Source organism: Podarcis bocagei (genome assembly GCF_964188305.1).
Source record: "Podarcis bocagei genome assembly, chromosome: 13".
Taxonomy (NCBI): Eukaryota; Metazoa; Chordata; class Lepidosauria; order Squamata; family Lacertidae; genus Podarcis; species Podarcis bocagei.
Genome location: NC_138138.1, coordinates 36,626,575 through 36,640,357, shown reverse-complemented (window position 1 = coordinate 36,640,357; position 13,783 = coordinate 36,626,575). Strand labels below are relative to the sequence as shown.

General features: G+C 46.9%; 1 protein-coding gene across 1 annotated transcript in view; it reads right to left on the bottom strand.

Annotated features, from left to right (window-relative positions):
- GYS1 (glycogen synthase 1) overlaps positions 1–12,204 on the bottom strand; it is a 30,019-nt gene extending 17,815 nt beyond the window's left edge. The window contains exons 1-4 of the mRNA XM_081169043.1: positions 12,054–12,204; positions 10,727–10,901; positions 5,056–5,237; positions 182–373 (exon numbers count right to left, since the gene is read on the bottom strand). Coding sequence (XP_081025169.1) covers positions 182–373; positions 5,056–5,237; positions 10,727–10,844 — 492 coding nt within the window. The 5' untranslated portion in view covers positions 10,845–10,901; positions 12,054–12,204. The remainder of the gene's footprint in view (positions 1–181; positions 374–5,055; positions 5,238–10,726; positions 10,902–12,053) is intronic.
- Positions 12,205–13,783: the final 1,579 nt, after the last annotated feature.

The following is a 13,783-nucleotide window of genomic DNA, read 5'->3' as shown; positions in this document are numbered from 1 at the left end:
TGAGGATGTTGTTGGGACCATATCTCCCCGTCACCCCTGGCCACTGGCCGTGTGAGCTGCAGCTAATGGGAGTTGGAGTCCAGCAACATCTGGCAGGGCAGTAAGTCCTCCATCTCCAGAGAAAAGAGGAGAAGGGAAAGGGAGGGAGCCGATATGATGTGGAAGAAGCACATTTTCTTACCTCCCCCATAAACCAGGCTGTGAGGAAGCCAAAGAGCACGGCGTCGTTGGCCTCTCGGTCGTACCAGGGAATCCCGATGGAGCAGCTTTCCCAGAGCTCTGTCTTCCAGCGGTCCAAGCTCCAGGCAGTTGCCCCGATATCAATGAGGATAACATACGGACCTCCCTCAATCAGCCAGCGGCCAAAATAAACCTGGACAGGTGTTATATGAGCAGCAGGTTAGCCGATTGCAGGTAGGTGCAGACTTGCACACAGTAAAATGCGACTCCTCCCCATTATCTAGTCAAGTTCCGCTCAGTAAAATGCAACCATTGCAGCATGGGTTTTGAATTTCAACATGCAAACTTGAAATATTTCAGCTTTGTTCCCAGTCAAAAGCTCCAATTCAAAACGCTGGGCTTCAGGCTAATGAATAGATTTTTAGAGCCTAAGCATAGTATTGTTTGGAGCAAAATCCTGAATATTTGTGCGTGCACGCAGATTTTGGGATGGAACAACCTATTTTAAAAGGGCTGAGGAGAGAAGGAAAGAGAGAAGTGGGCAGGGAATTAGAATTACGCAGAAAGAAAATGATTTGCACTGGGCAGGCAGATCGCACTCAAAACTCCACCTTATATTTCTGAGCTTCAGCAGATGATGCCTGTAACATGTTAAAACCTTTCCTTTCCTTGTCAAGAGGCCTAGGAACTTGCTTCAGATTTTTATGAGGAAGTTAAAATGCTTGGAGGCCCAAACTCTATACTAGGCCATCAAATTCTTCACAGAATTGCACAAGAGGCAGTCTTGGACTACAACTCCCATCAGCCCTCTGCACAAGAGTAAACATCATCTTCTATGGCCAAACTATGTATCTATTGAAAGAACTTATACACCTCCTGTCTGTTCTGCCAAGCCGCTTTGCAACACAGGCCTTACAGCCTTTCAACTCTGGTGAGCAGCCTCCAAGCTCTTGCCTTCCTTTGTGGAAGAACCCAAGGAGCTCAGGCTTCCATTTTTAACCCAGATTGCTCTTCCCACCAGTCCCTTCCCTCTGCCCCTCCATCCCGGCATCTTCCCTCTTCTTGAACTCAGTGGGCCTAAGTGTCATTGGTCGCTCTCAACCAGCTTCACGAGGCAGAGTGTGTTGTGTATGTGCATCTCTAATTTTAGCCTGCGGTTCATATTACGCCCCCCCACCTCCATTTTGTGAAAGGTCTCGCCTGCCTGGTGTTGTTCTTCTCAGAGTTGCCCAAAATAACTGCCTGGACAGAAATGCCCAGCTGCCTTCGTGGTCAGGGATGGGGTGGGGTGGTTAGCAACAAAGAATAATAATTACTTCTATTAGTTGCTTTCTTATAATTTCTGAAACCATTTGCATGAATCCAGCTGTGTTGGGAGAAAAGCAGATGGTGCTGAATAGGATCTTATGGGGAAGAATTAAACACTGATTGTTCTGATCACAGCAAGGTTTTCAGCAGATAGGAGCTTAGAAACTTGAAAGTCCTGAAAGAGCCAGAACTCAACTCACTTCTCTCCTCATTTTGCCACACACTCTGCCCTGACCACATCTTTACTCTCTCTTGGCCCAGTAAGTTTCCGAGCACAATTCAAAGTGTTGGTGCTGACCTTTAAAGCCCTAAACAGTCTCAGCCCAGTATACCTGAAGGAGCATTTCCACTCCCATCGTCCAGCCTGGACATTGAGATCCAGCTCCGAGGGCCTTCTGGCAGTTCCCTCACTGCAAGACATGAAGCACAGGGAGCCAGCAGAGGGCCTTTTCGGTAGTGGCACCCACCTGGTGGAACGCCCTTCCATCAGATGTCAAGGAAATAAACAACTACAGTGGTACCTCGGTTTAAGAACAGTCCTGTTTACGAACGATTCGGTTTATGAACTCCGCAAAACCGGAAGTAGCATTTGCAAACTTTACCTCGATCTACAAATGGAAACTGAACATAAGGATACCAGTGGCAGGAGGCCTCATTAGGGAAAGCTGGCCTCGGTTTAAAAATGGATTTGGTTGAAGAACCAACTTCCGGAACAGATTAAGTTTGAAAACCGAGGTACCACTATACTTATAGACTTTTAGAAGACATCTGAAGGTGGTCTTGTTCAGGACAGTTTTTAATGGTTGATGTTGTATTGTGCTTTTAATATTTTGTTGGGAGCTGCCCAGAATGGCTGGGGCAAGCCAGTCAAACAGGCGTCATATATATATAAATACAAACTTCATTCCAGGTCTGGCCAAACCACAGTTCAGAGCATCCCCAGCCACCATGACTACAGTTTAGTATTCCTGCTTTAAAAAAAAAAATGAGACGTCTTTAGAATTCCAATTTTCCAGTTAATCACAAATACCTAAAAGAGGGTGGTGATATCACCAGTCAGGTAAGCAGTTTGAGAATCAAGCTCCTATCCTACCAGATTTTTTTAAAAAGTAGCATAACTATGGGGAGAAGGACAGGCCTAGAAATCAAGTCCTATGACGGGGTGGGGAATCTTTGTCAGCCCAAGGGCCACATTTCCTTCGGGGGGGGGGGCGGGCACATGCCAGCAGTGGGCTGGGCCTGAAGCAAAAGTGAGAGGAGCAATCAAGTTCCATCTTTGTACACTAGGCTACACTTTCCACACACACTCAGAAACCCCTCTCTCTCTCCTCCATCCAGGGAAGCAAGATGGAGGGAAGCAAGAGCTCAAAGATGCATTCCAGGCATTCCAGGAGGGTGCGAAGCTCATAAGGTGTGCGAAGGAAGAGGCGGCCTGGAGGCCACTTTCTGCCCCTGGCCCCAAGGCTACAAGAATTAGAAATCCTATGGACACAGTATGCTTAAAGGGCCCTCAAGATGTGAAAAGTGACTTGTGCCTGTCTCCTGTAGACTGAGAGACAGCATCCAAGATCAGAGTCGCCAGAGAGTGAGGAAGGGCCCAGCATGCCACCAAAACAGTTCAAACCAGGCAAGGGGAGAGAGGGGGAGAAGGAAAGGGAGTTGCCCAGCTAGTAGACAACTCCTGCAGGCAAAGGCTGGGCACTTCTTAAGTGGGAGCTGAGGTAAGAGTGGGCAGTAGTGAACAGGACTGCCAGCTGTGGGCTAAAAGAAACCCACAAACCTTGAAAGCAGCTTAATTATTTCTTTCACTTCTGGACTTTGGCTTAACAAAACATTTTAAATACCTGCACTGCCCTCCCCAGAAGCAGGCATGTTACATCCACCGTATGGAAGTTGCCAAGAATGGTGTCTATGTGACAGCACCTCCAAAGCTAAGAGTTGTAATGTAAACAGATCAGACCAAGGCATCCCGTTATCAGCAGCGAGTGACCATTCAGATGCTTCAAGTAGGCTCACATGCAAGGCGGCAACAGACCTTTCTGCCCTGTAAGATCTGGGTCTCTAAAAAGACAGGTCTCATTTAGTTGTTGTGGCTTAGTGGTCTCTCCTCCTCCTTAGATTTACCTAAAACTATCCAAGCCAGGATATTCCATCGCATCTTGCAGCAGATAATTCCACTGGTTAATCGCGTGCTAATTGAAGGAGGACTTCTCTTTTGTCTGTCCTGAATCCCCTATAAATTGCACTGCTTACTATGGGGGTCCTCCCAGCTTTGTGGACAGCCGTCAATGCCAGCAGCAGCTGCCACAAGGAATGTGCAATGAAACCACAATGTTTGGGGGATGAACACACAAAGAGTATCTTTCTCTGTGTTATGCCCCAGCTGTTGACCCCTGGTACGATAAAAACTGTACCTGTAATTTTAGGGATAAAATCACTTAAAACTTGGGCTAGAGATTTCTGCATTATAATGTTAGATTCAGGCACGACCCAAAGAGGCAAACGAGACCCCAACTGATAGCTATTTGGACTGCTTGGATTCCACAATTCTGCCCAAGTGTAGATAAAATAAAGAGCTTAGTACTGGGTGCAAAATTCAGCATCCTGATGGGTTCTGCTTTTATTTACAGTGGTACGTCTAGTTGAGTTCCACTCTTGTTACAAACTTTCAGCTTACGAATGTGGCAAACTTCCGGGTTTACCACATGTGCATGTGCAGAAGCGCTTGACCGTGCCGCACACATGTGCGGAAGAGGTGCTCTAGTTGTGGACTCTTCGGGGTGCAAACAGCACCCCGAAATGGATTAAGTCCGCAACTATAGGTATCACTGTATTTTAAAATAAGTGTCTTGCACTTAGGGGTGTGAAATGGCCCACTCTGCCACTGGAATGGGGGGGTGGGGGTGCGACAAGCAATATACTCCAAATAAAGAAAAAGAGGAATAAGGATGCGATTAGAGGAAATGAAAAGGCCCTTATTTTAGACCAGGGAACCTCATGTAGAGAAACGTTAACCACAAACAATGGTGGCAAAGCAGGTTCTAGACTGTGCCACTTCAGACTGCAGAAAGGGGCTCACAAGAACTTCACAAGTGCTTCATCGGATTATTATTTTTTTTAAGTCCTGCAAAATTAAATTGGCTGTATCCTAGGCATGCCAGCTTCCTATATGTAGGAATGCTATTTTTTTCCGTGGGGGAGCAATTCTGTCTTGTCGGCTCCCATCTGTGGTCTGAAAAGGCACAGTACTGAAAGTCACATGACAGTCACAGTCACATGACACTCCCTCTGTTAGGAAGAAAGGAAGATGCTTTATATCAGGTCAAACCTCTTGTTCATCTAGCCCAATATGTGCTACTCTGACCAGCTCTTCAGGGTCTCAGGAAGACGTCTGTCCTGACACCTGCTGCCTGATTCTTTTAATTAGAGATTAACCTGGCACCATCTGCATACACAGCATGTGCTCTACTATGTGCTGCAGTCTCTGCCTCAAAGGAAGGTGAGGTGCTGCTGCAAGAATTTGGCCTCTGTGGACCCCAATTTGGCCTCCCCCCCCCCGTTTCTTACCTTGCATCCTTTTGCGTTCATGGAGTCAATGGTGCGGCGGATGGCAGGGTTGGGTGGCTCTATGAGCTCTACCTGTGTGCGGACATTCAGCTCCAGGTAAGGCCCAATCAGGAAGTAATTCTCTCCCCACTCATCCAGTGTAATCTTGGCTTTGGTCTGGATAACCGTGTAGATCCCACCAACTGAAGGGAGAGAAGATGTGGCATTAGTTGACCCCCTATAGGCTGGTACCCACCTGCTCCCAGACATCAATGCGGTCAAGCACAAAGAGGGAGTTTCGTCCACTTTCAGGGGTCTTGGCATTGGGTTGGCTTGTGACCATAGGATGCTGAATGTGAAAATTATCAGTGGTAGATTGAGGAGAGGCTGAAAGGAAGCACTTCTTCACACGATGTAAAGTTACGGGATTCACTAAGACATGATATAGGGATGGCTGGTGGCTTTCAAACATGGATAGAGAAGTTCATAGATTCAGAGTTGAGTAGGATCTCAAAGGTCACCTAGTTTAACCCCCTGCCAATGCAGAAAATCCACTGCTTCAGCATCCCTCCTTAGCTTCAACCTCTGCTTTAAAAACTCCTAGTGAAGGAGAGTTCTCCAGAAGCAGCTTTTATTTGAAATCCCCTTTCTTGTAATTCGAATGTTAGTTTCGGTTGCACCCACCCAAGCAACAGATTTGCTCCATCATCTATGTAACAGCACTTCAAATATTTGAAAATGGCTATCGTATCGCTTCTTAATCATCTCTTCTTCAGGCTAAGCAGTTCATGGAGGATAGGTCTGTTCGTGGCAATTAGTCACAATGGGTATATCCAGTTTGAACATTCATTCCACAATGGAGGACAACAAGAAGGGAGGGGCATTTTTTCAGGCTCTTGCGTAAGATTCCCAGAAACACCTGCCTGGCTACTGCAGGAACTAGGATGCTGGACCAGGCAGGTCTTTAGATCTGATCCAGCAGAATTCTTCCTGTACTCCTGTGGTTGTACTGCTTGGATGTTCCTCAGTGAACCTATTTCAGTGCTTTACAGTAACCTACTAACACTATTTCCCTTCGATAGGAAAAGCCCTTGTGCAATGCAACAGCCTACTTTCGCTAGATCCTTAATCAGAAATGGAAGCATTCCAACATTAAGTCAGAAACATTAAGGGGAGGTTGGCTCGTGCATGCTCCCAATGGATGTCTGTGGCACAGCACAACAATTTCCACATGTGAACTGCAGGTCGAGCAGAATGGTTCTCAGTAGGGGCAGCTCACGTTTGGCTCCAAATCATCATTGAGAAAGGATAAATCATGGTGAGGAACATGAATTTGTGGATGCCATAGAGATGCACTTACTTAAACAGTGCCATAAGCAGAAGTAAGTAGGTTAGGAGTACACAACTGTTTCAGTTACATCTACTTAGGTTTAGGTACAGATATTAGGGTAGGGATGGGAATCCTATGGCTATTCAGATGTTGCTGGACTACATCTTCCATAATCCCCAATCTGTGGCCATGCTGGCTGGGGCTGATGGGAACAGGAGTCCAACAGCATCTCAAGGGCACAGGTTCCCCATTCCTGCAGTAGGGTATTGCTACACTTCCATAGCAATGTCTGAGGCAGAATTCATTCAGGGGTGGTGAACAAGCAGCTACACGATGCACACCTCTTCTGAATGGGTTCCCGTTTCAACATTATAACTGAAGAACACATACAAAAAGGAAGCTTTGAGATACCCTTGCGTCTGCTCACCAAGGCTTTTGGGGTTCTGGGATTTGCCAAGGAAAACTGGAATGATGCAAGCTCCACCCCAGCAGCCCAGGAGATGCGCAGATCAAACCTTTAGGTCTTTCAGTTTGGAGTTGCCCCAAAGTACTTCACTCTGACTCAGCAGATCCGAGAGAATTAAGGAGGCCATACACTTGCTCCAAGATTCCCGGCACTAATTGTTCTCTTATAACCAGTTAGGCACCAGTTCTCTTCCTGGAAAGAGCACAAACTCTGCCATCACTTGCAAGCCACTTCGCTTACCTATGGTCCTGGCTGCCTCTGTCAAATGTGCATCTCATCTTGGCTCGCTGCATCCCTTTCCAAGCTAGTAAATCAAAAAGAAGGGAGGAAAACCACCTACATGAATAATGTAGGTGAAAAGGCTTGGCCAGGAAATCAGCCCTGCAGGATACAAGGGCCTGGGGCATCACTTCTATAAGAAGCAGGTGCCATTTTGGGGCTGGATAAATGCAGGCATCTCACATGGACTTTATGGGTGCACTGCTGCTCAATTTGGCCTCAGGCAAGACCTCAGCTGGATGGCTGCAAACTGAGGGCCCTGAAGGACAATGCTGAACAATGTCATCCTGTACACTACCTGGGCAACCGAGGTGCCCTAAACATAAGAAGAGTCCTGCATTCTGTTCAGTGGCTCAACCAGTTGGTTGTGGTAATCTTGCAAGCAGAGCCTGATCACAAAAACAATCTCCCCTCTTGTGGGTTCCAGAAACTGGTATTTAGAAGAGAAAGAGCATTGCCTCCATCCCAGCTACTAGACATTGATAGCTCTGATGCTTATGTGCCTTGAACAACCCCAGTTTCATTCATCCCCACGACCATGACGCCAAGGCACTGTGTTCTGTATTCATCACTCCACAAATATATGCAAGCCCTACTTTGAGATAATGGAAGAAGTACTTAATATTGATACACCTTCCAGACTTTCAGGAGCTGATTTGCTCCGATATTCTTCTGGCACACTGCTTCCTAGTAACTCCAAGTTGTGATCTTATGCGGTACAATTGCTGTATTTCAGAGTGTACTAGGACATAAATATGTATATATTAACTAGGGTCTGCCACCCCTGCTCATTCCACTTCCCAATACCATTCCCCTACACCCAGAACAACAACCCCTTCCCTTTATATCTCACCCCTGTCCCTCACTTATCCTGCCCCTCAGCTTCCCCCTCCCCTCCTACCCCACCTCATAGAGCAGCTTGCTAAACAGCTATGTGAAAGTGTGCTTAATGGGGAGGGGGAGGTGCTTCACACAGAGATTTAGCAAACTTCATTGTGCCTCTGATGGTCCCTCCCCCCCCCCACCCACTATCACCCCCACACTTGCTTGCTTGGCTGCCTGCTATTCACCAGACAGGAGTTGTCAAGGCTGCCTACATGACAACAGCATTACCATTTTATGCATATAGGAAGAGACACATGCACACAAAGAATTTCAAAGGATACATTCAGATACAAATTCCAACTATGTTTTACAAAATCACAGTGCAACACTAGGCCTGAAAGCAAGTCCCACTTATGCTCAGGTTACACATGCATAGGACTGCAGTCTTTGGCAGATTGCAGTTTCTAAGACCTGCCTCCTCTCAGATCCCCAAGGATCTTGGTGGAAGCAACTGTTTAAAAACAACAACACACCAACAAAACAGTTAAGGCAAAATGCAGTTATGTAAAACGGTAGATAAAAAGCCATTAAAACTGCTTCAGCCTGCTTAGCCCAGTGTGTCAAAACCTGTCTTAAACAAATTCCAGAATTGCTCAGGATCCATCATTAGCCACCACGTGCCTTTGCCGTCTGGCTCTGCTGCATTGGTGACATGGCTCATGCTTGATCTAATAGTCACAATGGAGAGCATCTTCCACTGAATGTCCTAAGAAAAACAGCAGGCTTTGCAAGTTAAAACTAGCATCTTGAATGGTGTCCAAAAGACAATGTGGAGCCGGGACTGATGCTAGAGCACAACCGTAACATTTTCTTGGCAACCCACCCACCATCAGAAGATGGGCCTCCAAATTCTATATCCAATGGAAGTTTCCCAGAAAGCCATCTAAAACACCCCCTTCTTGAATATACCATCTTCAGGTACAAGACCTGAGATGCTGAGGTTTTTTTAAATGGGAAAGGAACTGAGACTACAGAAGGGAAGAAATGAATAGTGTACCTTCAGTAGCAACACACATATTAAAGCAACATTACTGCCGTTTCCTGATATTTAACCATTAAAACCAAAGACACACAGGAAAGAGAGAATAGGCTATGTTAATGTGACAGGGGCAGGCAGAGAAAGGAAGTACATGATGCAGAAGTTCAATTCCCTAACGAACAGAAGTTGCAACAGGCTCTTAATAGTTACCTTTACATGTTGCTAATCCCATGAGGACTAACAGCTTGATTTTGCTTCAAACTGAAGGCAGGTTTTTTTTCCTAGGCAGCATGATTCCAGGTGAGGTGGCTGAATCATGACACTGGATAGGGAAGGTTCTGCCAACCTGACATTCAGAAGCAGCCACCCTCCTGCTTCTAAACAGTTGCCTATTTATACAAGGACGCAGCAACTTCAAGGACTGTGTGACATTTCAAGAGGTTCCTTATGCAACAGAACGGTGTGTGGGGTTGTGTGTGTGTATGTTGAGTCTAACCTGTGTATGTGTGCGCGTGAACGTGGGGAGGTTGAGTGTAACCTTTCTGTGTTGGTAATATAGCTGGGGCATGCAAGGCACGTGCTCAAACTCTGGGGAAGAAGCCAGGAGAACTTTAACCTCCCAAAGGGTCATGTCCTTAACAGCGCACATGGGAACAGGTCCTCCGAGATAGTGACGGCGCTGGCAAGTGTCCAGGATCGAAAGGAGTCTCCATCGAAGCCCACTGCCCCTTGTCCAAGCAGCTCCACAGCTGCATCCTTTCAACATCATTGCACCCCATGTTAATCACTTTATAGCCTGACAAAAGAGCACCAGGACTTCTGAAGCAAGACACATGGCAACTGATTCAGCCAGAGGGCACACTGGGTGATCATTCTACATTCTGACAGCTGACTGCACTGGGAGCACTCAGAATAATGGGGCCCTACAGCTGCCCATCAACCCAAGTTGCATTAACATAAAAGGGGAGGCTTTATAGCTAGGAGGTGCCATGCACAGTCATAGGAGGAATAAGGCCTAAGCTACTTCCCAGACCTGTTGATTGCAAGGAAGAGACCACAGAGGTCCATTATAGGAGGAAGGGGAACCCCAGAGAAAAGAGGATCCCTGACTTTCAGCTTCCTTTCCTCCGACACGTGCCCTCCAGATGTTTTGGCTCCAGCTCCCATCAACAAAGTAAATGGTCTGGGGTGATGGGAACTCAGATCCGACAACATCTAGAGGACATCAGGCTGTGGGAAGGATACCTTTACCCTTTCCAGCAGGGATGGGGAACCAATGGCCCTCTAGAATGATATTGCTGGACTGCAACTCCCATTATCCCTGGCCAGCATGGCTAATTGCCAGGGATGGTGGGAAATGTAGTCCAACAACGTCTAGAGGACTGCAAGCCTGCCACTTCTGCTTTAACGTCTAGGCCAGGCTTTCCCAAACGTGGGTCTCCAGCTGTTTTGAGACTACAGTTCCCATCATCCCTGACCACTGGTCCTACTAGCTAGGGGTGATGAGAGTTGTAGTCCAACTGGTGTAGGCTACTGGCTTTCAGGACTCAACATTACTTTGCTTACAAATATCTCAGCAAGGCGTGTTCCCAGTCCCTCCTTATGCTCACCCACTAGTCCCAATTCTGCAACACCCCCACCAAGGAAAAGAACCTCAGGCATTCCGGTTTCCACTTGCCAATCTGCTTGAGCCCATCAAACATCACCATTTTCCTTAAAAAAAGAAGCAGCCTGAAAAGAGATTACATCTTACCTTTATTGGCCACTTCCCAAGCCACCTCAAAAAGGATGGCATTTTCTAGGTCGAGTTCATCATCCCAGTCCTCCAATCCTGTCAGGGAGGTCACTGAGAGGCTGCGGGCGAGTGGCATGGTGCCCCAGGGGTTGAAAGTAAGGACAAGGGGTTTTGGGGGAGGTCTAGGTCTAGCCTGGAGGAATCAGAAAAAGAAGGTCATGTTCTATTATCTATTATTATATCTATTGTTCTACTATTCTATCATGCCTGGAAGGGTCTCCGTAACTGGTGAGAATTTCAGGGTTCCCTGAATTCTAAGCATCCAGTTCTCTCAATGTGCTTAAATAAAACCCCTTCCTCCTCAGATCCTAGAATTGTAGAGTTGGGGCAATCTAGTCCAAGCCCCTCCAATGCAGGAATCCTTTTCAACCCTCCTTTTTTCCTCCTCAGACTACTTGGGAGTCCTGGCTCCCAGCCCACCTTCTCTAAACCATTATAAACCAAGTTTCTGTCTCTGTGTTTGCCCCCCACCCCCGTTTTGCTTCTAAAGAACCCAGGAGTCCAAGTTTCTGCCTCCTCTCCACTACCATCACCCCTTGATCTTTTCGAAGGCTTGCATTTAGTCTTGAGTAACAGCAACAGCTGAAGGAGGGGAAAGGGTAAGATGGGAGGTCTGCCGAGAGCTTTCCGACTGCAACATTTAAGAGCTGGCAGGGCGGATGGGTGCATTTTAGAGAAGCTTGAAAGGAAGAGGGCATAGAAATCTTCTGTATCTAAGTAGGAAGGAACAGGAGTCCCGGTTTTTCCTCCTAAGCAATAGCTAGAAGGAAACCTAGGCGAAGAGAAGGCGGAGTGCAGGCCTCGCTTACTCTGCAAGAGACTCTGGACAGCAGGCTTGGGATTCTTCCGGGAAGCGCGGAAAAGACTAGAATATAAGAAGGAACGTAGCGATCCTTTAAGAATCTTGCTAGGAACAGGGTGGGGGAAAGGAGAGCCTATTAGATTTGGGATCGCAGGCCTGTGGGAGCAGAGGTACAAGATTTGTTCCTCAGAGGTATTGGACGACGGCTGTGCAAGGATAGGGAGGGCGAGAGAGAAGGAAGAAAGGGAGAAGTAACTGTCGCAGGAATTGTGTGTGTGTGTGTGTGTGTGTGTGTGTGTGTGTGTGTGTGTGTAAAGCATGCAGTCCGGTTCCCATTGGGAATCGGGGGGAGCAAGAAGAGCTAGATACAGCATGAAATGAAAAGAGTCATATAGTTATGAATAAAGCTGGGTCACTGGCGATTAAAGGAAAGGGGGATCTGGAGATCCTTGGGAGCGCCCGGGGGAATCCGGCTGTGCTTACCTCTCTGCAGCTGAGGACAAACTACTTGCTCGCTCCCCCGCACCTCCTCCCCCTCCCCTCCAGACCCTCCTGCTCAGAGGCCACACCCCTCAGTGGGCGGGGCCACGGCCCAAGGCGGACTCGCCCCCCTCGACAGGGGCAGCCTTCTCATGCCTCCGGGGTTCTTTTCCTGCTTCTGCCCACCCTGACTCACGTTCCTTTGCCTCTCCGGCTTTCTTGATTGGCTGAGGGGGAAGCCTCCCAGCAGGCTCGGCAGCGTCTCGAACGCGTCGGAAAGGAAGAGAGGTTGTTGCAAGGTCTTAAAGGGGAAGTGTCGGCGGTGAAAGGGAGGAGGGGTTGCATTGGCGATGGAAGGAGAAAGCCGAATGGGAAAGGTGGGGGGGTGCATAGAATATGGGTACAGGGAGAATCAGGGGCGAAAGGGGGTTCCAGGAAAAATATAGGAGGCAATTATGCAGAATAATTATAGAGAAAAAGAGAGCTTAAGGACACACTGGGGCAAAAGGAGAAAGTCTGGTTGATGGTGAGTGTGGACTAATGATAGAGAAGGAGATTGTGGGATATAACAATGGAGAATTTGAGTAAAAGCACAGTAGGGTGGTTTGAGGGTTAAAGTGAGATTGTGGTATAAAATATGAGGCTAATGACAGAATCAGGTAAAAGGAGATTATGGAATAGATGTTGGGATAATGATGGATAATCAGGGTGAAATCAGATTATGGACTAATTAACATCTTCCTCCTTCCTCCCAATTCCTTTTGTATCATGCATCTTATTATTGATCTTTGTAAGGAGCTCAGAGAGCCTGAAGTGTGCAAATGCTTCAAAGAAATGAGAGGGGGAAAGTAATTAGGGCTGCACAACTTTTGATCAACTAGGCTGAATCCTGTTTACCAGCTGTGTATGACAGCCCACTGAGGTACAGTAAACTTTGCTACCTGCCTGAGATTGCAAAAACAGGTTATCAGTGGGAAGCAACTAAAAGGCATAAAACGAAATATTACAAATGGATAAAAATAGATTGCATCATTTTGTTGAAATATATTAACCCATGTGCTAGTTTAACTTCCCAAAGCGAGACAGATGGGTCTTGCAACACTTCGGAAGTTGCTCCATCTTGGGTGTTGGCCGGACTCTGTGAACAGGGGATTTTGGATGAAGAGAGGCACCCAAAACAGTTCTGTTGGCAATCTGGCTCAATTCAAGGGACCCTTAAGGTAGCAACACTGTTTTTTGGAGTAAGCCTCATTAAGCTCAGCAGGATTTACATTGTAGATAGGATATTAATTTTCTACAGTATTATCTTTCCTTTCCTTCCATTAAGGAGCTCATGGGTGCTTACCCATCCCATTTTATGACCACAACAACCTTCTGAGGTAAATTAGGATAAGGGATAGTGACTGCCTGATGTGTGCCTAGAAAAACTTAAGTGACTTGTGATTAAAAAGACACAGGGGGAAAGTGTTGGAGGTCCAACCACTGTTAAACTCAAACACACATAAAACATTTTCCTCTGAATTGGCCTGAGTCTCTTGGTGTCAGATTCGTTAGTATCTGTTATGTGTTCTCTAAATTCACTGTTCAGATTCCGGAAGAGAGCTTGTCAGAGATTTGAACAATTTACTGTTACCATGTAGCGTGCTGAATTATTCCTCACTGCGATACGTAGAAAAAGGGACGGACGGAGCTACAGGGACACGTGCATAACCTCACATTGTCAATGGCACCCT